The sequence below is a fragment of the Falco punctatus genome, assembly GCF_963210335.1.
Source record: "Falco punctatus genome assembly, chromosome: 11".
Taxonomy (NCBI): domain Eukaryota; kingdom Metazoa; phylum Chordata; class Aves; order Falconiformes; family Falconidae; genus Falco; species Falco punctatus.
In genome coordinates, this window is record NC_137591.1 from 24,377,492 (window position 1) to 24,405,314 (window position 27,823).

General features: G+C 39.8%; 2 protein-coding genes across 3 annotated transcripts in view; one reads left to right on the forward strand and one right to left on the reverse strand.

Moving 5' to 3' along the window:
- The window catches only part of CFH (complement factor H), a 36,714-nt gene extending 24,317 nt beyond the window's left edge, over positions 1 to 12,397 (reverse strand). Inside the window, exons 1-5 of the mRNA XM_080407180.1 lie at positions 10,206 to 12,397; positions 6,043 to 6,228; positions 4,083 to 4,188; positions 2,672 to 2,748; positions 719 to 913 (exon numbers count right to left, since the gene is read on the reverse strand). Coding sequence (XP_080263306.1) covers positions 719 to 913; positions 2,672 to 2,748; positions 4,083 to 4,188; positions 6,043 to 6,228; positions 10,206 to 10,269 — 628 coding nt within the window. The 5' untranslated portion in view covers positions 10,270 to 12,397. The remainder of the gene's footprint in view (positions 1 to 718; positions 914 to 2,671; positions 2,749 to 4,082; positions 4,189 to 6,042; positions 6,229 to 10,205) is intronic.
- A 3,966-nt stretch (positions 12,398 to 16,363) lies between these two features.
- KCNT2 (potassium sodium-activated channel subfamily T member 2) overlaps positions 16,364 to 27,823 on the forward strand; it is a 154,245-nt gene continuing 142,785 nt past the window's right edge. The window contains exon 1 of one of the 2 annotated variants that reach the window (XM_080407181.1): positions 16,364 to 16,551. In XM_080407181.1, coding sequence (XP_080263307.1) covers positions 16,457 to 16,551 — 95 coding nt within the window. In that variant the 5' untranslated portion in view covers positions 16,364 to 16,456. Of the gene's footprint in view, positions 27,816 to 27,823 lie in introns of both variants that reach the window. The other variant, XM_080407182.1, reaches the window with a different exon arrangement.

Genomic DNA, 27,823 nt, shown 5'->3' on the forward strand with positions numbered 1-27,823 from the left:
AGGAAATACCACTTAAACATAAGAAAAAAACATTTTTACTTAAGAGTGGTCAAACACGGGAATGGGTTACCCAGGGAGGCTGTGGAGTCTCCATCTTTGGAGAAGTTGAAAAGCCAAGTGGACATAGTCTTGAGCAACTTGCCCTAGCTGGCTGCTTTGAGGGTCCGTAAGAAGTCCCTTCCAGCCTCACCTGTTCTGTTATTGTGTGGCTCTGTAAAAACTAGACATGAATTAACCTTCTAACTTGTCAAAACACATTAGTCTGAAGAAAGAAAGACCCACCATGATTTCTTTGTATTTTATATAACCTAAGAACATGAGTGAATTAAAATCATACCTGCTTTTTAAACTTGGTTCACATAGATTCAAAACTGTAATTACTTTTGTTAAATCAACACTGAAGTGATTGAATTTTAAGTAGACATACCAAAGCTATTTTCAAGGAAATTGACTGCAGCCTGGCAAAACATAGAGCTTGTAGTGAAAATGTGGAACAAACAGATGGTCCATTATGACTATATTAGCATCCAAAATTCTCTGATTTCTCTTTCTTATCCTACTTCTGCATATATGCAATGGAGATTGTTTACAGACAAACGATGCTTAATTGCTGTGGAACAAAGTGACAGCTTTGTAGTTTCCCGTATGGCAACCAGTCCTTAGAAGTCTTTGAGAATAAAACTTCTTAATTACAGATAATAAATAGTGTCCTCTTTACCTTGGCACTGAGGTACATCGCTACTCCATTTTCCATTAGAAGAGCAAATTATTTCTTTAGATCCAACAAGCTGGTATTTTGCATTACATTCAAAATTCACAACCTGGCCAAAGGAATATTCTTGGCCTAGCTCAAATGCACCAGTTGTAATTACTCTTCCATTTTCTGGTGCTTGTACAGGTAAACACTTTGCCACTGGAAAATAAAACAAAACCAAAGCAAAGGAAAAAAAAGAGCCATTTTGAGGTCTATTCTGCAAAATAAACCAACACATAAAAAACTTAAAATACAGAAAAGTCATTGTAATTTTCCTTACACATTTTAAAAATATAGACTCTTGCTATGTAATCAGATACCATTTGCAAGAGATATAATACAAAACCCTAAGCAAAAAGACAGACCGACATAGGAGGAAGCTTGTAGACCAGCTCTCATCATCCTTTTCTCTGCCCTTGAAGGCTGAAGACAGAGCACCCACTGAACTAGATGACCTCAGGTCCCACCCAATCTAAATTATCCTGTGAATTCTACAGATGGTTAGATGAGCCTTGACTGATACACAGGGCCACTAAAATCTGTCAAAATAGATTCATTTACCTTAGCGCCATGCCAAACTGTATTTGCTATACACAAGTGTCTGGAAAAGTGCCATTGTTACAGGCTGACTACAACAGTTCAGTTACCCACTAAAAATCCTCGTTATCAGAACAATTATGTCGCTAAAGTAAAGGAATACAGTGTCAGCCATTAATTTAGACCTCTTTTATCTCCTAACTTTGTAATTCTAGAAAAAGGAAAATTTACTGTATAACGTCAGATAATTCTTATTAAGGGGGAAATGACTATCAAAGCTCACTCTTGAATGTTCATGAAGATATCACTGAGCATACATGAAAGTGGCTGGTGTTTCGCCTACCATAGCTCCCACTTTCCTCTGACAACATTCTCCACCTTATAAGCGATCTGCCTTTTCTGTGAGCTTACATTCTATCTTCCTCACAATTAGGACATTATGCAAATACTTTCTTCCATAGGCAATCACATTTCAGCACAATGAAAACTCAATCATGACAGAAAAACCTTATGAGGACTTTGAAATTGCAGTATCTTGGTGACATGTGACAGAAAATTTTGGAAACCATTGTTCTATACTGCGCAGAGACCTGCATGCCTAAAATTGAGGATGCTCAAAATCCAGTAAACAAGATGTGAAATATCTGAGAGCAAGGAAATGTCAAAATACAGACAACAAACTCCAGACAAGAGAAAGATACTACTTTCATTTGTGATTCTTTACTTAGAGAACCCTTCCTGATATTAGATGCTTAACCTAAAGATAAATGTCACCTCTGCACACATATGTTAAAACAGAGCAGTCAAAAATTAACTTTGAGAAGAAAGGAATCTTATTTTCATAATCATACAGGTTTGAAATGGGTGAAAATATTTCCAAAATCAGGGAAGTATCATCTGAGCCATCCAGTCTATTAAGTCTTGAGGTCTGAGTCTCTCTCACTCTTACTTATTGAAGTTCTTCCACAGTATGTTAATAGGGAGAAGAATTTCTAACCAAATCTTAATGGCTAGGATATTTGTGAGGGTGGAGGAGGAAACTGGCTAAAACCACACATGCTTTCACATATGTCTGAAATGCCCCATCCCAGCTGTCTTTTGTAACCATGTTTTGCAGGCATCTCAGGGTCTTCAGGTGAGGCAGAGCTTTAAGTGAGTCTGGGGGTGAAAAGACTGTTTTGCAAATGCTTTTTAACAAAAGCTTGAGTGTTTGTTGGACTAAAATGGCTGAGCAGTCATTGTAAGAGCTTCACTGCTTCATAACTTGAATTTAAACATACGTGAATTAATACCAGTAGAGAGATCACAGACTAGTTCTAGATCATATCAGACAGACAAAAAGACAGTTTGATAAAGAATTAAATGTCAAACTCCATTTACCTTCACAGTGAGGGATGTCATTGCTCCATCCATCTGCCTGACACTCACGGTAATTTCTTTGGCTGAGCATCCAGTATCTTACCGAATAAAAAGTAAACAGCTAAAATACAGTCTCATTATGTGACAGAAACAGCAGTGCTGCTGTTTTTGAAGCACAGGAAGTAGGTTTCATATGATCTAGCACAGACTAGCCAAAATGTGACAAAATGAAGTAGTTTTTTGGTCTGCATCTTAACTATGTTCTTTCTTCTAATTGCATACGGCAAAAAATACAAAGAAAATCTGAAAGTAGGAAGCGATCGGTAAGACGGCCTCTTTGTTACAGGGGTAGCAAGCTTTAGCTACATAACAAATAGCCTAGGCGTAATTTACTTAATCCATAGCAAGCAGAGTAAAACTCCTGTTGCTCAAGTATGACTGAAAGCCATGTGACAGCATCAAATTAGGACTTAGTCCAAACCGTATGTATCTCATGCTTTGATGAACTAGTATTATCTTAGGTTTGAAGGCAACACGGCCACAATGCCATGGCTTCTGCTTTGTCTGCAATGTAGTCAAAGGAAGTACAGCTAGTCTGAAATGACAGTGAAGAACTGTCTGAAATTAAGGGATTAAGGAGAATATTGATTTTAGAACTCTTTTTGTGGAACTCAGACTAGATTCCAGCAATACAAAGATTGATATGCTACTGTACCATGCTTATAGCTGACTTGCATTTCAAGAGGAAAGCATGCAGTCAGAGGCAGACTTAACTAAGCACAACACATATACAAAAAAAATATATATGTATTTGCCTTGCTGCAGTTTTCATCAGAGAAGATGAATAGAGGAGAAACAGAGAATTTCCTCCAAGCAGTCAATGAAGGCATATTAGTGAGTCTACTAGAAATTCCTTCCATCAAACGTTTTTTACAATACATTTTACTTCATAACGCACAAAAATGATTTAGGCAGGACTGGTGAGTTGTGGTTCTGAATAGGAGACTGTCATAAGGACTAATGACTTCGCTACCAGAACTGCATCATGACTGCATACTGAGAGCACTGATTCCAGCATACAAAGCTGCATTTCCATCTGAACTGGCTGGCTGGTGGAGTCAGCTTCACAGACAGACCACTATATTTGTTTTCTACTTGAACAGCCATGATTTCAAGTTAGATACTGCCTTTAGTATTTTAGACTCTTTGGATGACAGCTTCAAGTGCATGAGTTCAGTTACTCCAGTAGCACCAGACATGAGAAAGAGTTATCTTTAGCATTACTGTAATTACATAAATTTAAATTAAACAATAACTGAGCATTAAATATTAACATTGAATCTGCCTTACAGACAACAAATATATAACTGACACTTCTTTTAACATTAGCACCTTATGTTAACACCCATACATTGAATTAAAAAGGTATTACCCATCATTACATCTGTATTCAACTCTCGCACCAAATACAAATTCACTTCCACTGGTAAGTTCAAAGGAACCAAACTCAATATCTCCAGGATGTCCACAGGGCTTATCTGGTAAAAAACAAGAAGAAGAATCAAAAAACCCAACAACTTACACCATACATAAGAATGCAAAAGTGTGAATGAGAGCACTTTTCTAATTATTAGTAGCAAGTATGGGCCTTTCAAAAATGCAAAAATACTCAGCATTAGCTTGATTACCCCCCCCCCCCCTTTTTTTAATTACTATCTTCAATGAGAAAGTATTGCAGTAAGGATCTGCTGATTTTTTAATAACAGTTAAATAACAAATTAGCAGGTTTTATTCCTTTAAAAAGGCTAAGCTCATCTTAAGTTTTATGACAAAGAGTGGCAGGATGTAACTTCAGCTTTTTGTACAACTTGTGACATAAACGGGTCCAAAGCTTCCGCTACAGAATCCATCCATGACTGGAAATGAAATTTCCTCAATTTGATGGGGATTGTGTTGAGTAAAGATGGATGGTCTAAGGCCACAGGAGTTTTTTGGTCCTCTGTCCTTCCTGCTCAAAGCTCCCCAGAGGACTTTTCTTGTGGTCTGGCATCAACTATTTGCCCTGGATTCCCAAAAGAATTGCAAAGATGAGCACACCATCCCTCTCATTCATCCATTTTGGATGTCATAATATGGACTGGAAAATAAACTGCATAGCTAAAACGTATCAGGCCTCCTCAGAAGAAATCTTCCCTGGTCCTTGGTAACCTAAGCAATTTCTCTTCTTGGACCGTATCAGTGTCCTTGTTTTTTCCAAGGAAGAGGTGTTTGAGTAGGCCCTACGCCTGCTCCAGTGTGATTCAGAGAAAACCGAAAACCTCATGGTCAGTTTTGCTGTCCAGCCTGGCCTATCCTGAAAAAGGGACATGGTTACTTGTGGCAGATCATCCCTCTCCTTCTGCCTGCACCTTGCCAGTGCCAGTATCTATTCACTGGGTGGCAGTATTTACTAAAATATGCTACAAAAGAGCAACACCATTTTTTCTGTAATTTTTAAGATCTGTGTTCACTAAGTTATCCAAACATATAAAAACTGAGAAGGTGACTAAATGAAAAATGTAAAAGAAACCAGTAACAACTTTATTAATTCATTTTTACTCATCATTTGTATTCATTTCTGTTTGGCACCTGGACTAAATTACATATTATCAAACCAAACATTTATTTTCTATCAGTAAAAATTTTGTATGTTAGACATGCAAGAAAAAAAGCTGTTTAGTCTAAAATTTGAGTTTAAAAATAACTTCTTATAGAAAAGAAATATCTGCTAATAATAATTTATTTATTACTTTATTTATATTTCTTCAGTTTATTCACTAATAAATTCCAAATCAAGGTGTGAGATACTTCTAAACTCTTAACATAGTATACTAAAGATAATATATAGCAGTGCTTATTCTAATCACGAATTTTCCTTCACAGATTGAAAAAGCAGGCAAAGAAAAATAATTTTGCACTTCCAAGAAATTATATCTTTCATAGAACTAGTCGAATAAACTTTAAAGAAGACAATACTGTCTCCTGACTCTCATTCAGAAGCTAGGTTTGTCATTCATTCTGGTTAGAATGTAAATTTCATCTGCATTCACTTTTTTTCTATAATTTTGGAAGCGAGCTCCTAATAACTTAATAACTTCATATAAATTGGGTTAATAAGACTGGTCTAGAGTAAGATCTTCTCCTGTAAAGAAAAAATAAATATACTCCTTTGATCTGGAGAAAAGGAAGTTCCAAAAATATTTCCTTATGCATACATACTTTTTAGGATGATATTTTAAAGGATGCTGAAATAAGTAAGTTACAGGCAAAGATACAATTTCACATTGACATCACTAGGGAGGAATGTGATCTGTCAGGTCTAATGTTTGCACATATTTTGTGTAAATACTTACTTTTGCATTCTACCCCTGGTGGATATTGCTTCCATGCTCCATCAACACACTCAAACACAATTCGTCCAAGTTTTATATATCCAGGCCGACATCCATATGTTACCTGAGTACCATGTGGATAGGGAGGTTTGTCCCATATGTCATTAGGCACTTCTTTAATCCTCCTAGGAGGAGGTTCTTCACAAGCTAAAAATTGTGAATAAAAATATTGGTGACTGAAGCATGTTGCAAGTGCCAAAATAATTTTACAATAGAAAATGTAGCAAGAAATCCTGGTGGCATTTACAATCAAATGAGCATACATCTTCTACTTAATCATCACAAAATAGGAAAGTGCCAAGAAGCTGCATTTTGTAGGAATATGAACTGACATTTAGAAGGACATAAGAGCAATCACGGAAATGCCAAGAAACCACACGGGACAGTCAAAATGCATGAAATAGATTTCAGTTACAAAGACCAAGATGACATTAGTGCCCAGGTTCTCACCCAGACACATCTTACCCTTCCACCTGCTGGAGCTCCTCCATGCCTGTCCTTCCATTACCACAGAGGAGAACTCTGTGTATGCAGTTTCCTTTCAAACTATTTTCTTCTGCAGCCACCTCCATCCTTACTGACATTAAGTTCATGTGTCATTTGATCAAGTTCTATCATATCTCCCCTCACTTCTGTGTTGCCTAAACTTTCTCTCCAGGCTGAAATCACCTGATATTCCAAAATTTAGTTCCTCCTGTCCATGAGATTAGTTCTTATGACAAGTTACTTACTACACAATGTAATTAATTCTGGGTTACCTTTGTTAGCTTCAAAGCATTTTGATGCAACTTAGGGGGCAGATGGTATTGTGTGAGATTTCTCATTAGCTCAATATATATAGTACTTCCCAAAAAGCTCCTTCCTGGGCCTTCTTCAGTGTCTCCAGTATACAGAAATGTACAACTAAGCCCATATGAATTACAAGAAATGAGCCTGAATTAATATTAATTAGAAGTTCCTCAACAGCTTGAGAAGGAGAAAAATCGGACTACAGGGGAAAGAAACAAATGTTGGGAAGCTGTTAGTAAAAGACTAAATGATCCTTGTGAAGAAACATTTGTTGTTGTTGCTGTTTATAATAATTGACCTAATTTCAGTGACTAATTCTCTGTGCTTGGGTGATTGAAATGTACTTATTTAAAGGCTGAAGCTTTACCCAGAGCAAGAGAATCTGGGCAGTCTAGCTAATTAGATGCAATGAAGTCTGTCTTCCAGCTAAACATGAAAGGTAAGAATTCACCAAAAATATATAAAACAACCTCTGAGAAATGAAGACTTGGAAAAGAAATGAAACTTCTGTATAGAAAATAAACAGGAGAAGAAACGTCCACCAGGGAAGGAAATCTCTTGGTGAGTAGACTCATTACTCAGTTGACAGTTGGCACAAAAGTCCTCTCACAAATTTAGTTGTAAGGCCACAGGTTTGAGAAAGCAGCAATGCTCTCACTGAAGCTTTCCTACAGATTGCTCAGGTGCTGCCTGAAAGTGGGACTGCAGGAAAAATATTTTGGATCTTTCCTCGCTCAAGGGAAGTGGAGCTATGGCTTGCTGAACTAAACTGTGGAGATCACAACTACAAATTAGGTAGCTGTGATTTCTAATACAAAGTGAGCAGATTAAATACTCATTCTTCCACATCAAAGCGTGGAAAGTGAATTTTACTTTAGTTGTACAAAGACATACCCTTGAACACTCACCGATTTTATTTCAGTCAGTAGAGTACCTACCAAATTAGAGGCATAATTTTAGAAAATTGTTTAAAATTCAGGAAAAAGATCTGTTACAAGAAAAAACACACCTTTATAATTACAAGTGTACTATTGCTATGGCATTTGAAACTATAAAGAAAAGAATGTTAATTGTGAGATCCAGTAACTTTATTTTGGCTGTCTTAAGTAGCCAGAAGCAGACAAGCTTTGACAATACTGCTGAGGTGCTAAAGGAAGAGTATGCCCACACATTCCCTTTTTTTCCAGCTACTTTGATAAGTATGCTCCCTGCTACGAATGTTTGTATCTGAGTAAAAATTATTGCTTCTATCCACTAGAGGGTACTACCCTACTGTCAAAAAAGGCAGTAGGGCCTTCCACTTCACAGGATTTAAACGCAGGCACTTTTTAATAACTTTTTTGCAAAATGCAGGAATAAACAAAATGAACAAGACTCCTTTAGCTAGTCCTGTCTTTTACATGTGTTAAAAATGGTTAGTTTACCCCATAAAAGTTCTGTGTAATGATGAAAAAAAGAAATTTTCTAATTCCACATGTTTTTCATTAAAGCTCGTTGGAATTAGTGCTTTCAGTTTGCAAGCTGAGAAAGAAGACTGCAAATTCCATTATTTAAAAAAGAGGCTGTTTCGTACAGGCAATGCTTCTCTGCTCTATTCGTCTCTTGCTTCTGAGTTCTTATTATTTTTAGCAGAACGAGGCCTCTTGACTCCTCCTTGTCTACATTTATAAAAAAAAAATAACGCTATGCAAAAGACAAACTCCTGATAGTCTCTTCATCATTACTAAAACATGCTTCCTTCTGGGTGCTATTTCAGCTCTCTCTGATTATTCTTTACCACTCCTGCCCTGATGTCAGACTATGTGTTACCACAAAGTGTCACAGTATTGGTAAGTATTTCTGACTACAGTCAATTTTATATTTTTTATATTGCAGCTTCTTAGTAGATTGAGAAGAAGTAGTCTGCTGACAGGATGCACTTCAAAACTATATCAATTACATAATGCACTCACCATGTGTACTCACCAAAACTGGGAGGGTTTCATTTTTATATTAGAAAGCATGCACTTAAATACATACCTTCAAATCCTTTAGTGAGAGAACAGGAGAGCTGGAATTAATCACTTAGTATTTATATGTGACTTGACCTCAGTCAGAAATAGCTCAAGCTGCTTTCTCGCTGTCATTACGCTGGTAGCAACTTCCATAAAGTCAAGCATAAATTATGAATTCAGGTAGAGGTATTTTTCAGCCCTTGTGCAAAAACCCAGCTCTTGAACAACTCACACAGACTTTCAACATGAAACTTGAACTAAGAACCCTGCATGATCCATGGTAATAGCTGTCCCAGATAAATCAAATATTGCTACATTCACATTCCTCTGCAATCTCTCTGATCTAAAGAAAGCATTGTGAAAAGGAACTGCAAATTCAGGGAAACTTTCTTTTCAAATTCCAGACTTTTCTGGACTTCCTTGCAAACAATTTAGACTTTATTAGTTGCTTTGAAGCATTCTTTATTATAAGGATATATAAAAAAGATAATAAATTTCATTAATGTTCTGATTTTTTTTCAGTTTTTCAAAGTAGAATCCATCAGATTGTTTTGATTAATGTCTTCATAATCTTCACCTAAAATTAAAAACAACCTGAACCAAACAAAGACACACTAGCTCAAAACCATCTAGCACCCTTTTCACAACAGCCTATGTAAAGAAACCCAGACAGAAAGAAAAAAAGAAAATTACTAAACAAACATTAAACAAGATAAACACAATATAAAAAAAAAAATAAATTGAATAGAGAAGCAGAAAATATCAAAGGCTTCTGAAGAAACCCAGAACACTAGCTACCTCTTTAAACATGTACAAAAGCACACCTGTATACATTTATTACATTTAATAAATTAAAACCAGTCTGTCAGTCAACCGACATTTTGTAAGGTTCTCAGTCAACTTAGTAATCATTCCTCTTTCTCAGATCATCTCACAGATTATTCCGGACAGAAAGAAATGCCCATTTAATGCATATTTCCTAATTTAATCTACTGGCTGTTTACAGGTTTTAAATGTTAGAATAATTAACAAACATAATCAATAACAAATGAGTTGTCTGACTGCAGCTTATAGGGATACTAACCATTAAAAATTCTGTTGCAACAGATTATAACAGCAGTAGTTATCCAAATAAATAGGTGAAATAATACTTATGACAGGATACCAGATACTGCCAGAAGAGAGCTCAATTATCATGATGCGAAGTTCATTAAAATGGGCTACAATGCAAATATTTTATTTACATATTGGTTTTGTTACCAACTTCACACACACTTTACGAAAGGTTTTGCTGTTGTCGTGTGTGTGTGTGTGTGTGTGTGTGTGTCCCTTAAAGCTTACCTCTTTCTGCAGTACAATAACACATCCAACATAAGAGCATAGCTGTATAGCCCAGGAGCGACATCCTAGAGGTTCAGAAATTCAGCAAGCACACTGGTATTGTAGCCTACTTTTTTTGATTACTCTTATTTCCACTCCTGTTTTATTCCCTAACTGCTCCAGGGACTGACCTTGCAAAGCATTTATACTCTGATTTCAGCAGTCACTTCCCCTAATCCTCTTGCAACACACAAGTGTTTATTTTTTTTTTCCCTCTCTAAACTTTGCTGAAAGAATAAATAAACGTCTGGCAAGCCTTGTTTTTACATTAAACCTAATGTTTTCATATTAATCCCTTCCACACTCAGATGTTTATTTCTTTTAGTATCCAAACAAATTGTACAAATAAATTTCATGATTCCATGTGTCTTATATGCTCAGTTAAAAAACAGAAATTCATATTAAATGAAATGTGTGTAAAAATTAACTTCTCTACTATATGCATATCATTCAAGATTTGTGTTGAAAACAATTGAAGTGAAAAGCAGACAAAAATACAAAGTGACTTACTAACTCACTGGTTCTCGTGTAAGATAGTCAACTGCCCAGAACAAAGGAAACTCACTGGATTAAATAAACCTAGTTGATATTGAAGCACTTGTTTCAATACCACAAGAGAAATGATAAGATGGAGATGTGCATTAATTGTAAGATGGATAATAAACTATCCAAAGAAAAATCATAAAAAAGCTTGTGCTAAAAGAACTATATGCCAAACTGGCCTAACAGAGGAATTCCTCAAGGATTCATGTAAGTAACAGTCTTAGTAATATTCTCATTAAGATTCTTGGCTTTATAAGAAATGCACTCCAGTGGAAATGTGGGTAACATGATGACAATTATTTGATACTGAGAATTAGGGGGAAAAAATGTAACAGTACAAACTGCTTTCAGGAGATGCATGTAAAACAGCTGCATGCCAGATACCCCATAGTGGTCATGTCTGACTGGCAGGGAGTACGCACAGACCAATCTTGTATATACTCCCAAAAGACGCAGATAACATACTTTTAAAATCACTGGCTTAGTTAGCCTACCGATATAGGATAAAAATTAGTGTGTTTAGAGAACAGATCTCAAATCAAACCTGAATTCCAAAGCAGTTAAATCTTTTTTTCTTCTTCTCAAAATGCAGCTGGAATCAGTTTGGGTTTTGTTCGGTGGGGTTTTGGTTGGTTGGTTGGTTTTGTTGTGGTTTTTTGTTTGTTCGTTTTGTTTTGGTTTTGTTTTTTGTTGTTTAGGTTGGTTTTTTTTTTTTTTTAACCTGGGCTGTGTTTTCAATTACCAGTTCTAAGAAATGGTCTTAGTGAAAACTGGCATTCAGCTGTTTCACCTACAAGAACTCTTACAGACAGCATAACATCTCTTCCCTTCACTACCCCTTCCTCTTACATGGAAAATGAACTCTCACTCTGCTCCGTGACCCAATGATGATCAGCCTGCATCCATTTTGCAGCTACTGGTGCATACTTGATCAGTAAAAATATTTTTTTTTGCACCTGCCTAAGTTCAGTTCTAAGAAACAGCTCCTTGCAGAACTTCACTGCCCAAATTTTTGGTAAAGTGCTATGTGCTGCTACCGACAGCAGTGCTCTAACTGCACCAAGACAGTCCCACATTTATAATAAACTTTTAATACCATGCACATGAGGTTGTGCACCCACCCACAGTTACACACACAGCCCTCCTCTTAGACATGCCCTCTGTAGGAGATGCGGGTGCTTAATGTGTACCTGTGCTGCACCTCACAACCTGTTAATGCACACACTGGGGAGAAAGCACCACACGAGGTCATATATGCACACCCAGTTGTGAGCCTGTACCTGTTGCACCCTGTGCTGTTACCGCCTGAGCTGGATGCAGGCTGCTGGCAGTCAGATAGGGATGATGCTCTGCTGGCCCCAGGCAGAGGTTTTGATGCCAGTGGGTGAACATACAAGTGTCAAACTCAGTTCCTCCAGTTTTGACTGCTTGCTCTGCTCCCACTCTTCTCCCTACTGTTACAAAGTTTTATTTGTCCCTTACATTTATTTCCAAATTGGCATCTACCTTGTTTCAAAATTCACCCTAACTCCATGGTTACTGTTTCATCTGGCTGATGGTTGTCATCCTCTTTAATATGAGCAGCTGTAGCACATGCACTTTCAGACAGTTCTGGATGCGTGAACTCACACCCCTGTCTTAACAGCTGTTGTTGTTTAGGCCATTTTACCAAGGATGGGCCACATGAGCACCCCTGCAAATAGAAAAAAACAATATTAGGAATTCTTTGAATATTCCTTCAGCTTCTTCTAATGTAAATTAGGTAACAGCACCTGTTCAAGCAGGGTTTTGCAGCAATGACAGGAGACATATGTCCAATTCTGAAAGTATTTTGTGCCACACTTCTAATTACTCTTAAGTACTATCTCATTCTCCTGCCTTAGTGCTCTGTTAATGAAAAGTGAAGTGAAAATTACTTGAAAAGGGGTAGCAGAAAAAAAAAAAAAAAAAAAAAAAAGCTCTGCTGTATAAAAGCAGCTGTCAGCATCTCCAGTTAAATGAAGTCCTCCTACTTGCAGCCAAGTGGAGATTTACTGGAAGGCAATTCAGAGGTTATTACCATTTCCAACCAGCTCTACCCCCACTGTTGCAGTACTGCTATTCCTCTTATTCCTACAGTTTCTTGCTAGGTCACCACAGATGTCAGAGGACTGTGGTGCACCAGGACCACGGGTAGCCCTGAAGTGGATGCTGTTGCTTTTTGGATCTGTGCTATGATGGTTTAGCGTCTAAGAATACAAAGATCATGTCATATTGTGTGCCTTGTGTCTGAAACAACCTTGTAAGGATCATGCTTGCAGTAGAGTCATGCTCACCTGGCTATGGAAAACATGCCGTCTGCCTACCAAGATTTCAGTTAAATTACACACATGACAAAAACCCAAACCTACCTACTTTTTTTTTTTTTTTTTTTTAATCCTTTCACAGGTGTTATAACATCGGAAATACCTCACATTACTCTTGCCCTAGCTTTGCAGCTTTTTCAGTGACCTTAAAATTCTGTTCTCACTTTGGGCTACTTCACTCTGTTCTAAATTACTATTAAACCTTTCATGCCAGCAGAACACTCTGCTGCTGCACAGCCATTTAAACAATAGGCACCAAGTGGAAAGATAGAAGAACTCCAAGAACATCTTTTCTCTGAAGTTTAAATAGCAGCATTGTACTCTGGAAGGTATATCAGATAGTAAAATCAAGAGATATGCAAAATACACAATGAAAAGTAAATGGGATCATTACATTTTTAAAGGTATGCAAGAATAGCAAGATTTGGTATTTGTTTGGAAAAAACACATGGAGCAGTCTGGAGCTTGTGCTGCTGCTGCTTATAGAAAACTATGATTATTAGGGGTTTTTTTGATTTTATTATGTATTAGTAGTATTCCCCCAATGGCTGTGCTTTGTTAAAGGATAATTAAAATGATCATCAACTATTCCTGTTATTAGTTCATCATGCAACCCAGCTACCTAGCAAGGAGGTCACATAAGCATTCCTTTCTGCAGAAACACTGCAGAAACTCTCTGGACAACATCATGATTATTTATGTGACCGTAGTACTCAGACACCCGTGCGCCCAGACTGTACTCTCAGATTCTGAATGAGCCAAAATTTTGCCTTATGCCTAACAGCCAGGAATCTAGTAAGCCATAATGAATGTGCATTTAGACTAAGAAACAAAAAAGGGTCAAAACGAATATGCTTATGTTGACCTAACCCACTATCAAGTTCTTTTTGAGAAAAGGATGTGAAAGACTGGTATTGCAGTAGAGATTTTTTTGCAGCAAGGGAGAAGAAAATGATGACGCTTTCAAATTATAAAGTGTGGGAATAGGGAGTATTAGGGAAAGATGCAAGACAGAAGTAATCATCTGAATAGGAAATGAAAGAAGATAGATCCTGGACTTTTTTGTTTTTAGATTTGACTTTTAGAGAGCGCTGATCTCAGAACACAGCACAATAAAACTGGCAAGAAGTTGGCAGCAGGGTAAATTGCTATTTTATTTATTTCCCATATCAGCAAAAGCAAAGAGTGAGTTACCTTTGAACTCTTGCCACATACGTGCACCTGTTTTGCTTCATCTAACAAGCCTTTCTGAGCAGTACATTGCAAACGCTGCATGCAGCAAGCTGTGAAAAAGGGTGAGCATCATACCCCAGTGATCCCAAGATTTTACAGGACCTGCGTCTCTCGAAAGAAACAGTAATCAGCGAAGCTATGTTTAAGAACTCTGTGGTGTAGAAGCAAGGAAAGATGCACCATCTGTAACAACAGCAGAGACTATCAGAGTCCTGAATTGAACTACCTGTTGGTTACCAGTAGAACTCTTTCCATCACAGCATAAAGCTATGTGCTGGATTCTCAGCAGGGCACGTTATTATGCAATACGCTCCAGGCTGCCATACTGAAGCTGACACTGTATGTGCCATATCAGCTTTTAACTAGCTTGCCTTCTACACAGAAATCCAACTGAATGCAAAAAGAAAGTTCACTCTTCAACACACAGTGTGAATGCACGTACCTAATGAGATACATGGTATTTTAACCATATATATGGAGAAGTTATGGAAATAACTTCTTGTGTATCAATTAGCTCCTGATCCAGGAAAATTTAGATCTGAATCTAAGAATTGCACCAGTGTTAAGACTGGGCATGGCTTCATTCTATAGGAAAGGAATGCTGTGACTGAATGGTTTAGGTCAGGGGTCCTCAAACTATGGCCCGCGGGCCGGATACAGCCCCCCAGGGTCCTCAATCTGGCCCCTGGTATTTACAGAGCCCCCCTGCCCCGCCCCGCCGGTGGTTGGGGGGTGTGTGTGTGTGTGTGGAACCAAGCAGCCGCAGGTGACTGCCTGCCACTTCATCCGTGCGCCGGCCCCCTGGTTAAAAAGTTTGAGGACCCCTGGTTTCGGTGAAGGCATAATCCAGGAAGGCAAATCATGGCAGGCTGTGAAATATAGTATTTCTGTTTACCAGAACTGGGGCATTACGTGCTAAGGGTGACAGATAGGCTTCATTACAGCAGGCCTTCTAAGAGCAAATCAAAAAGCCATTATTCACTATTTCAATTTGGTGACAGCTAATTCAAACAAATAATCATATGGGTAATACGTGCTTGATCAGTCATATAAAGTTTCTATACTGTCTCCCACTTTCAGACACTGCCTACAAATGTCAGTCACTGGAACAATTCCATTTCCCTGTATTTTTGCTGGGCCTGTGCCACCCCTCCCGAGGCGCACAGCAGCCCCCAGCTAATTAAAAGCAGGAACTGACCAACGGCGTATCGCGTTTGCGGCCGTGATTTTGGAAAAGCTGAGTCCCCAAACGTGAGACACATGTCACTGGCCAGATACGCCTGCCTGACTGCCGAGGGGAAAGGCACGGTTATGACAGACCCGAGCCCGCTCAGAGGAGCCCCCAGCAGTGACATGGGGGCTGGGCAGGGGCTCCCCAATATCAATCACCTCAGTTTGCGAGCTTCGGGGCCGACAGAAGCTTCTGAGGAAGCCCCAGGCGGCGCGGAGGGAGGCTGCTGGCCGCGGGCGGCAGGCTGGTGAAGGAGCCCCAGGACGGACACAGAGAGGGGCTGGGGCCGAGCCGGTGCCCAGGGCGTGCAGCTGCTCCTCTTGTCAAGTGCCGCGACGCGGGGACGGACCCGGCCACAGCACCCCCCAGCCCCGAACCACCCCTCTCCTGCCGCCCGTCTGCGGCGCCGCTGGCGGCTCCCCGGGCCGGCCGGCAGGGCCCCCCGTGGGCAGGGCTTCCCCCCCCCCCCCGGCAGGGCTCCCCCGTTCCCCCCGCGGCGCCGGGCAGCTCTTTGTTGTCAGCCGCGGCGGGCAGCGCGCGCGTCTTCGCGCGCGCGCTCGCTCGGTGGGCGCGCGGCGGGCCGCTCCCCGGCACCTGCCCCCCCCGCCCCCCCCACCGCGGCGCGAGGCGAGGCGGGACTTTCAGCCCGGCGACCGTTAACCGCCGCTCGCCCCCTGCAGCGCGAGCCAGCCCCGCAGGCCGCCTTTGTGCGCGCAGCCCCCGCCTGCCCCGCCCCGCGCCCCGCACCCCGCCCCGGCCCCGCCCGCCCCGGCCCCGCCCGCCCCAGCCCCGCACGCCGCGCCGGGCTCTTTCCCCACCCCGTGCGGGCGGGCGGGTGGCCGCTGCCCCCTCCGGGCAGGATGGTGGACCTGGACAGCGAGGTGCCCCCGCTGCCGCCGCGGTACCGCTTTCGGGACTTGCTGCTGGGCGACCAGGGCTGGCAGAGCGACGACAGGTGAGCGCACGGTCCGCGGGCGCGGGGGGCCGCGGTGGCAGCCCGGGAGGGAGCGGGGCTGCTCCCTGGCCGGCGCCCCCTGCCGCAGAAGGGCGGCCCGGGGTGGTCCCGCGGAGCGCGGTGCCCGTGTGTCGGCGCGCACCGGCCGCGGGAGGCCGGGCCCGGTGCAGAACTTTGCCGGGAAGGGGACGCGACGGCGGCGGGGGGCTGCGGTGCCCCTCCCCGTAGCTGGGGCGAGTCGCGGCCGGCGCCCCTCGTCGAGGCGCTGGGAGCCGCGCAGCCTCGGGGCCCGCTGCCTCTTGCCCCCGGCTGCGGGGGGAGGGGGAGCGGGACAAGTTGCGCCACCGGTTCCGGGTGATGAGATGCGGCGCGGGGGAGCCCCAACCAAACCAGCTTGTGCCACCGGTCCGGAGGCTGGCGGCCGGCGGCGCGGGGCGCGTTTGCTGTTCGGTATGCATGCTGCTTTACATACAGTTCCCTTTCATGCAAGGATCCTAGGCTTGGGTGCAACTACATTAATTTATTCCTTTATCAATTATTTCAAGGACTGTCACCATCTTCAATTACAAACCGATAGAAAAAGGTGTATGTTTGTGTCAAGTCACATAATGCCTTTAAAAGAAAAAAAAACCACCACCAAACCCATGATACTAAAACAAACAAAAGAACCAGGGATGTGTGTTTAATTTCAAAAAGCTAAATGAACAGTATTCATGGCCACCCCCAGCACCATGCTACTTTATTTGACTGTAAAACCTGGCTTGTCAATTACATGATCCCATCCTGCAAAATTATGTGTGATCCATTTTTTTAGTAACAATTGTGGTCAAATGACAGAAAAGCAAAATTAGCTAGTAATATATAATGGCACATTGGACCGATTTTAATTCAGTATGTTTACATTGTCGGAATGTGTGTTTAACTCGGCAGTCAAAAACTTTGTTTTTAATGCTGGTCTACATCATTTACATTTAGCTACTTTCCTAAAGAAAGATGGATTCTCATTGATTAGTAATCAAATGATAACGCAGATATGTGACTAATTATTAACTTGGTTCAGGAGAATATGCTATACTTTGAAGCAATTAAATTCTGTTTATTTCTGAGAGTTATGAAAGGGTGAATGAAATCTTAAGATAGTCACAAAAAATGAATGCTGTTGGTTGCAAATGACAGCATTGTAACTACATAATGGAGAGTTAAGAGAGTATGTTTATCATGTTCTATCGTTTAAAAAATAATTAAACCATAAGTTTATTCTGTATTCGTAAATTAATGATCACAGTATTCTTTGAGATTTTAGAAAATGTAGATCTTAGCATCTTACATCTACCTTTTATTTTCTACTGGAATGGGAAAAAACCCCCTTTCTTTTTCATCAGCTTTATTTATTTAGCTAGGGTTTTGATGCCTAAAATAAACAAAATATTCTTTATATATCTTTTTGGACCACTCTATGGCTTAACACTTTTTCCAGCTGTAGTTGAAACTTTCGTCAAGTGTTTCCTGATACAAGTTGTTTGACTTGAACTTTATATTACCTTCAATGGCAGAAGCACAATCTGGTCTGTAATAAAATAGTGTATAAGCAGCTGCACAAACCATAGCATCTATGTAGCTATAGAAATGTCTATTTCAAGTCTCTGTGTACTTAACAAAATGGAAACAAATAATCCTTAAAAAATATTGATAGCAGGAATATAGCATGACAGTTGTATAGAGCATGGTTATTGTTGGAAAATTGTAGCAAACCAGTACTGGAAGATGAATAGTAACTTTTAGTTATTTCATTAATATTCATACAAGCATTACAAGAAAGATCTCTAGCCCATCTGAAATATAGAATATGGACCCAGGAATGAAAATAGATAGTGGACATGGCTTTGTAGATCTTCAGGTATTGTCCTGTGCTGAGGCTGGACACAGGTGCACTGTGGCAGGAAGGCTGGGCAGTTGCTTCCCCACAATGCAATCAGGATTGTTTTACATGAGGCTGTGACAGCAGCAGTCTCTCCTCCAGCTCTGCAAGTTACCATAGCAGTTTCTTTTGATACTAGCTTTCCAGTAACTGAACAAAGTCCACTCTTAAAAAATCTTGAGTAGTTTTTGGCCACCTTACAATAGGGTCTTGTCCAGATTCTTGTTTTTCTCTACTGGAGGATAACACTTTTAATATAGAAATATTAATCTAGTCCCATGTTGCTGGTATTTTGCTACTATCCATTATAGAAAAAGCATATGTGTTCTGCATAGAAATAGAACGTTTAGTGTGTTAGACATACTTTCAGGAAATATTTAATTAGAAAGACTGCAGACCTGTGGGGCCCCTGAGATCAGCTGCTTATTAATTAGTGATTATTAGTATTACACACTTATATGTCTTATTTTTAATTGTTTGTATTTTTTTTGTCATTTCTTTGCACCCCTGTGTAAGTGGTTCAAGTTTGGTTTTGACGAAGCATCTCTTTTGTATTCTATTGTAGTAAGTGTACATGCAATATAGATAATGCCAAAGGTGTCGCTTGTAGCCCCTTCAGACATTAACTATGAATGGAATATCTGAACACTAAAATGCAGTTAAGTAGCCTTATAGTATAGCTTCACAATGCCAAGAGATCCAGATAGTTAATTTTAGGCGGTTATTGGCCCTTGGCTGAGATGCTGGAAATAATTGTCTGCATATTTCCAATTCATTGCAACTTCTTAATTCCACTTGCTTTTAACTCCTGCAATCTGATTCATATCAAGGGTTTTCCATGTGTGTGATCTGTGAACTTCAGGTCTGTTACCAGCTGAACTCTTTGTCTTCTGTCTTAGTCCCATTTCCTTTTTGATCTTTCCAGTCTGTTCATCCTTGAGGTCTCTCTTTTTCTCCTTCCATTCTGCCCTTTCTGGAAAGATGCTCACTTTTTGCTGGCTGGGAGGCATATGTTCCATCTCTGTGTTTTCAGATGCTTGTTGATTGTTCAAAGTGGAGAGGAGATGGAATTATTCCTCTCATCTGCCACAAACCTAGGATTCTGTGTCACCAAATGACAGTTTTGATAGAATAGTTTGCTAGTAAGTTGCATGGTAGTGTTTAATAATAAATAGGATCAAAATGATACAGACCTCTTTTTTGCTGAAAGATAGATTTCTGACATAAGCATAGTACTCAGTTTTGAAACCGTACTGGTTACGTTTCTTTAGGAGGAGAGTTTGATCAGCTGTTTCTTTTAAATGGTCCTGTTCATTTATGAAATGCACATGTGTTAAAATGCTTAGCTGAATATAATAGGACTCTGATTCAGGATTTTTGTTCTTAAATCTGTACCTGTTTGGAGACAGATTTCTAATCTTATTTTTTTCTTGAGGACTTCTCCTGTGGTTGAGCTTTACTCAGCCTTTTTTTTTTGTTGTCTAGCTCATGGTCCATTTCTTACCTGTACTTCTCCAGTACAGTAACATCCATCTCCCTGCTTTTGGATTTCTTTCCTAGGAAAATAATTCTACTTGCGTAGTGTAGGTTCCTAACCAACCTTGCACTTGGCTTCAGTAATAGATGGGTTCTGCACTGTTGCATTCCACAAACCACCAAACTGGATTGTATATTTTTCATAAAAGAAGTTGCTGTGTGCAGAAGAACATGATGAATCTTTCGCAAACACATTTATTCAGTAAATAAACTATGCTGAATAATTTATTAACATTCTTGAGTTTGCTGTGTGATTTTTTTCCTGAAGAAATTTGGATGTTAAAACCATTTTTTTTGAAGGTTTTTGAAGGACTAGATTTTCAAAAAATCTGTTTCCTTTTGAAAACTGTGGAGATGAAGCTTGATGCTTACAGTACACATGTTTGATATGGAATAGTTAAATATTCATTTACTTGGAGAGATAACTGAGTAAAAAACTCACCTGTTTTCCTGTCACTATATAAAATATTTAAATACTGCCTGGATCTGAACAGCTTCCGCAGGACAGCATGTAAAAGATCAACCCAGTAGCTACAGCGCGTGTGTGTGTCAAGGGGGTGATCACTGTGGCAGGTAGGGTAGTGTACCAGGTTTCTTCTGGCTGTGTAAATATCCCGGTCACTGGACTGAGGGTAAAGAGAAGATGGAGTCATTGACTGTTCCACTAATTCTGTAAATAATGCTAATATTCCTTTGTGAATCTCATGGTTTGCTTTCATTATTAGAAAGTATCTGAAACTGAAATAAGCTGTTTTGATTTGCTGGATATTCTCAGGTGTTTCTTGACCATCATAATGAAATTTGTCTTTCAGTTTGGCTGCTGGGGAAGGGAGCGGAAATAAAGGGGGAACTCAGTGATTAATACAAGTTATTCACCTGTTAATTCAGTGAGGTTTCACTGAATCACGATTGTAACAGTAAATTATGTAATAAAAACATGTCATAAACTCACTGATCACTAATCCTTAGTCTTACCAGCTGTGTTGAAGACGAGCACAAAAGTAGAAAATATCCTACCTAGCGAATACATGTTTAAAGCTGGTAAATAATTTGTTTTGGAGGCGGGGAGAAAGGAAGATATTTATTTTAGGTTCCCATGTAAGCTTTGGAAAGATAGAATGGAGAGGTTATTCACAAAAAAGTATTTTCTGGTGAGCATACATCATTCCCATGTACTTTCAAAATAGCCAAACCACAGGACTCTGGAGATGTAAAGAAAGAATTCTAAGTTAAAAATAAAAAAGCGTTTACATTCCGTCAGTATCACTGCTTTTATAGTGAGGTCTGTCATATAAATTCAGTGCTTTGGTATCTTAAACCAAATGTGTACAGATATCTGATCTGTTCTTTAAAAGCTTATTAAGATATAAAAGCTGCATTTGTTTTAGTAAACAGAAGCAAGCCAGGAATGTTTCCCACCATTGAAGCATGTCTGCTTATACTAGTGAGCTGTTCAAATTTCCCTTTGCATGCTTTGGCCATAGCCAGTAGCCCAAACTGGCTTGAACAGTGCAGTTGCTCTGGAATGATTTGGCAGGGGGTGTGTCCAAGGAAATCTCCAAGCAGACAAGCTGCAGGTAATCACCCGATTTGGGAAGCTGGAAGAGTTTTCTGCTACATATGTAGGCTGTTTGTGCCATTTAATGACACTGCCTGGGACCATATCTAGGCGAGTTTAACTCATTTAAAGATGTACCCAGAGAAGATCAAAGTAATTTTATAGTAACCTCTACACTGCAACATTACCGGCTGCTTCTCTCGTTTGTGCTGCTAGTTCCTCTCTTTCTGGTCTCCTGTATTTCTTGCACAGTCACACATTTAGATTTTGCATATATGGTGCACTAATGTTGCAGAAAGATCTATTTGTAAAGCACAGACCTGCTTATGCTTGGTGCCTGCCTTCCTGAAATACGTAGTATAGCCCGTATACATAGCCAATAAATGTGTTTTGTCCCAGAGTCTTAAAAAAAGGGGGGGAGGTACTTGCTGTTAAAGATCTTTGATTATTGGAATAACTATTTTCCCACAACATTTTGAAGAAAGAGAAAGAAACATGGATGTTTTTAAAATATGCAGAGTGATATGCTTTTTATTGATTTCATAAAAATGTGTATAGTATTTTTTTTTATATACCTTTTACACTTTAAGCCCCTTTGGGTTTAGTAAGATTAAGCAGTATTTTGGGCTTGCTTTGGACCTTGCACACCAAGGTAAACTTTATCAATGCTGAATATTTCTAGCAATATTAATTGAGAGAACATGAAGTACATTCCAGCATTGAATTGCTGAATTAGTACAGTCTGCCATATGAACAAGTCATTTGACACTCATAAGCATCTATTTCATACTACTATTTTGCTCTACTGCCTGTTGAAGTTTAGCATTGTTTACATAACTATTATGTTCTAGGAGAAATCACTACTACTGTGCTACTTCCCATACAACAATTGGAATGGAAAGAACAAAAAATGAACGTACAAACCCAATAGATTTTTCCAACCCCCACCTTCAAAGCATCAGATTTCATAACTTTTTTATATGCTATTGCAGTAAGTGTTTATAATTTCACAGTCATGGAACAAAAATTTACATTTTTCAATTCTGTAATTTTCTTTTTCTGTATATATATAACAAGACACATTAACTGGTACTAGAAATACATTTCAAATCCTGCTTCTGTACTGAGATGAAAATTTGAGTCATTTTGCTACATTATATACTTTCATGATGAAACCAGAGAGCTAAATTTTACCTTTGTGCAAGAACTGTTGTTAGATTGGATACTTAAAGGATTAAATTAAAATTAGCTTTCCCTTCTGATGTGCTTACTGCATAAAATGAACGTTAAAGGAAAGAGGTTCATTCAGATAATACAGACACCTCCACACATCACTTGGACAATTGTATGCTGCTGGCTGCCATGTTGGCTGGTGACTTTCAAAGGAACAACTCCCTACCATAAATCTCAGAAGGCACTTTAACAGTCATTTGTCACAGTGTGAATCAGTGAGTGAAGCTCTCCCTTTGCCTTTCCTTTTGGAAGTCACCTGAGATTATTAAACTAAAAGGGGATAAAAAGCCCACACATTTCTGAATCAAGTGATTTAAAATATCAGAGTCTAGATTCAACTTGCACAAGAATTCTGTTATAATTTCCCCAAAAGAAAATTCTGTTATGATTTCTTCAAAATGATCCTCCTTTTTCTTTTGAGAAATACATCAGTTTGGCCTCCTGATTTTAGAAAGTGTGTTAACTTTTATGAGTTCTTCCATTTAACAGAGGCTACTACATAAAAGGACTGAAGCAAATATTGTCAATTTATCTTGATTTGTCCTTGTAAGTAAATTTTTGTAATACAATTATTTAGAAGCCTAAATTCTATTTTGAAAGCTGGATTTCATTGAAACTTCTCAAGATCTTAATGGTCGAATTCACTAAGAGAGCAAGTGTTTTCATATCTGCAGTGAGGCACTGCATAGTAGTAGGTGAGTTGCCCTAAAGCCTGAAAAAATCTCTGTGTGTACAGGCCAAGTCCTTTATCACTGTGAAACTCACCTAAATTAAAAAAGGTTTAGAGAAAAATATTAATATTTTTAGAATCACTGCATTGGGCACACCAAAAGTACACTTTTGTGGCAGGTTTTGGAGTCCTATGTAAGTAAACTGTTAATATATCTCCATACTCACCTTCCTTCAAAATTTATCTTAGGATTGGGTCCCTATTATAGATAAAAGAGGGAATCTATTTACTTGTGTGGAACGAAGAGGAAGTAATGCTTTGCAGAAAGCGGTTCTGTCCGCCTCATGCTAATTTCTGGTTTAGCATCGTTCTTGCAGAGACAATGGAAGGCAAAATGCATTGTTTCTATATTCCACTTAAACTAGCACACACTGAAATTGGGGGAAGGACAGCATGAAAAGAGGAGCGAAACACTTCAGTGCTGTTAAAACTGTAGCTGTTTGAGGAAGACTTTGGTAGCATACCCCAGCCCAAGTTTTCTAGTGCAGAAAAGGTTTTAAGTGTCTCAGCTTAAAAACTTCCACAGATCAAGCGGTCTTCCTCCTTTGGGACAAGATGATGTACAGTTTGTAAACGTTCTTTGGTACTTCAGTCATTACTTAGTTATACACTTACTACTCTAAAGCTGTAATTTTTCCATCTAGAACTTGATACATGCTACTTTACATTTGGCAGACACTATTATGCTCCATGGGGAACTGAAGCAGTTCTTTCCCAAATGGTTTCTCTCTTAATTTTATAATTGGTATTCTATCACAGCCAATGATTCTGATTATTTATTTTATAACAGTAAACGTCTGTGCTGCACTATGCATTACTCTCAGAATGAGTCTTCTATAACAAATGGTAGCATTGATTCATACCATCTCCCTTTTATCCTTTAACAAAGAAACAGATCACATGGAGCATCGGAAATGTCTGAAGCTTCAAAACACTTTGATTGTAAAATAAATCTGCCAGCCGTTTCAGTGCTACACATTCAGTTTCTAGACTTAACAATTAAAGGTGATCTTTCATACTGAATACCAGTACGTACAGTATGCCCAAGTACACGTACTAATTCACTAAATTCTTTAGAAGTGGAATTTTCATATTTTTTCCAAGTAAATGAGCAAGTTAAGTCCTTCCTGGGGGCCTGCACACCATGGTCCCATAATCTCCATGTCACTGGAGAGAACACCATTCATAAACTGCAAATGTTCTGCAGCATGGAAGATTTGATACAGAGTGCCTTAAAGCAGCTGTTGAAGATTTCAGCCTCCCCCGTGCAATCATCTGCTAATTATGTTAGCAGTCAACTTCCTGGTGGGAAGTAGCAGTAAAACAGAAACAGTCATTAAGAGACAAAACCCGGTGTTTATACTCATAGATAAAACCAGTGATACTATTATTTACTCAGAACTGTCTCTTGAGGGACAAATCCTGCCTCCACTTACAGAGATACCTGTTAGTAAGTGCTGTAGTTTTGTGGTGGAAAGCAATGCTATGTCTGACATGGTTGTCCTTGACTTGCAGAGTACCAAGCAGTGGTAGATGGGGAAGGCAGACATCAGGTTAAAATCAATGCAAATCATCTCCTGAGTTACCAGAAGGAAGAAAACTCTGCCTACCCCCTCTGCCTGGATCTTACAAGTCTCCTGCTAGCTTCAGCCATTAATAACTGCCTATCTGACTGCTAGCACTGGGACCATATGCCTGGCAGGGGCAATTACACGATTTGAACAGCAGTCCTCACTATGGATGAGCTCTGCCAGGAAAGTCTGGCCCTGCCTCCAAGATTCTGTACCGAGTCAAACCACTTTGGCTTTTTGCAAAGAAAAGAGTTTGCCCTTTAGCTTTTTATGATGTTAAAGTTAATAGCATTTACCGTACTTCAAGTAGCTTTAAGTTACTGAGCTCCTTCAAAGTATAGTGATTGTTAAAATATTTAATAAGGAGTAAACACTGTAAAATAGCCTCACTCTTTTATTGTTCTAAATAGCTGAAAATGTTCTAGAGGTTTTATGTCTTTCTCACTTTGTTTCTCTTCCCCTTGTGATTAGAGAAAACTGCAGCACAGATAAAAGCAGTGTTACCAAACCAAATCTAAAACAAATACAGATGGGAAAAGCAACAAGCCGAGTTGCAAATGGAAAACAGTTGATATTATTTGTTCCTTATGGCACAGCACCTGTTAATACACAACATTCCCTCACTTTGAAAGGGGATTTAGTTTCCCATCTTCACACCAAGTTCAAAAGAAGCTAAGGTCACTTATCACTATTGCCCTGTAATTCTCACTATCGAAACCAGACAGCTATAACAGAGATGGCAAAGCTCTATATTTAGCTGAATGTACCCTTTTGAAAAGTGAGCAAGCTGTGTTGTCATTGTGTCCAACAATTTAGCATTTGTTGATGATGACTTGTTCAAAGGGGTTTAATCAGTTAAGTAACTTTTAAAAATGCATTTTTGTAGATATTGTCCAGTTTTTAATTACTGTTTTGTTCTCTCAGTAGTCATAAAAAAATACAAACACAGAAAGTAGAACAAAGTATTCTGTAATTACAGAATCACAGAATGGTCAGAGTTGGAAGGGGCCTCTGGAGACCATCTAGTCCACCCCCCTGCTAAAGCATGTTCACCAAACTTACGCAGGGTTGCATCTAGGTGGGTTTTGAATGTCTCCAGAGAAGGAGGCTGCACAGCCTCTCTGGGCAGCCTGTTCGAGTGCTCTTTCACCCTCAGGGTGAAGAAAATTTTGCTCACATTCAGAAGGAACTCCCTGTGTTTCAGTTTGTGCCTGTTGCCCCTTGTTCCGTCGCTGGCCACCACTGAAAAGAGCCTGGCCCCATCCTCTTGGCACTTGCCCTTAAGGTATTTGTTGACACTGTTAAGTTTCCTTCTTGGTCTCCTCCAGGCTGAACAGCTCCAGCTCTGTCAGCCTTTCGTCGTGAGGGAGATGCTCCAGTCGCCTCATTGTCTTCACAGCCCCTGCTGGACCCTCTGCAGTAGTTCCCTGTCTCTCGTGAACAGGGGAGTCCAGCACTGCACGCAGCACTCAGATGGGATTCTGGAGTGGTCACCTCCCCCAGCCTGCTGGCCACACTCCTCCTAATGCACCCCAGGATCCCACTGGCCCCTTGGCTACATGGACACACTGCTGGCCCATGGGCAGCATGCTGTCCACTGGACTCCCAGGTCCATCTCTGCAGAACTGCCTTCCATCAGGTCAATCCCTAGCCCATACTGGTGCATGGGGTTGTTCCTCCCCAGGTGCAGGACCTTATATTTGCCTTTGCTGATTAGTCAACCAGGTTTTATAAAGACTGTCAAAATCCCAGTAGATTTTTCATCCACCGAAGAGTATCATAAAAGTGAAGCTTATCTCACAAGAGTAGTTCCAGGTATCATGTATCTCATTGACATTGAGGAATTAATTTACAAACTATTCAAACAGTGACCCACGTGATCATTTATTTTTGTACTGAGACTGACCACAGACTGCATGAAAATTACTATTTAGCTAAAATGATACAGACAACGTTCAAAATGCACTGAATTAATTTTAAAGGCTTGATTAGTTTTTACTTCCCATCTTCCCTCTTATTTGGGAGTTCACAGATCACAGTTTGAGTCCAGGAAAAAACAACAAAGTAAGTTAAATTTGCGCTAACATTCTGAATCCATTTAATACAGTTAAGTGTGGCAGTTAGTGTTTGTGACGAGCTTATCTGGTCATTCCGAATGTTGGGATTTTAGTGTGAAGTTGCAGAGCATTGCGTGTGGTGGGAAGAACAAGGCTGGCTACTAGAGATGTTTCACAGTACTGTTGAGGAAGTATCTTTGAGGGTGCAGGAGAGGCCTCTCATAGGCAGGCTTCTGGCCAACGCTGTGGGCTAGTCTGAGACTGTTGTGGAAAACCTCAGGTTTTGCTCTGAAATTCAGACAAAAAAAGAGCTGTTAGAAGATCACCATTATCAAAATTATGAGGTGAACGTTTTCTTCCAAGGCAGAGGTGGCTGGGCACGAAGAGTTTTCTAGCAACCTGTTGCTACTTGACTTCAGGCTAAGGCGAACTAAGCATTTAGAAAATTCCTTTCCTTTCTAAGATGGCAGTGCCGCTTTACAGGAATAGAAATGGTCGTATGGAGAGAAGGAATAGCTGGAAGTACTACAATGCCTTCTTGTATCATCCCAGATGTTTGACGATTGGTTATCAGACCTCCTAATGAACAATACAGCCAGTCTGGTCCAGTTCATAAACACAGATCTCTCCTCATTGTATCCATATATTCCACCTAAGTCTGGTAAGTGT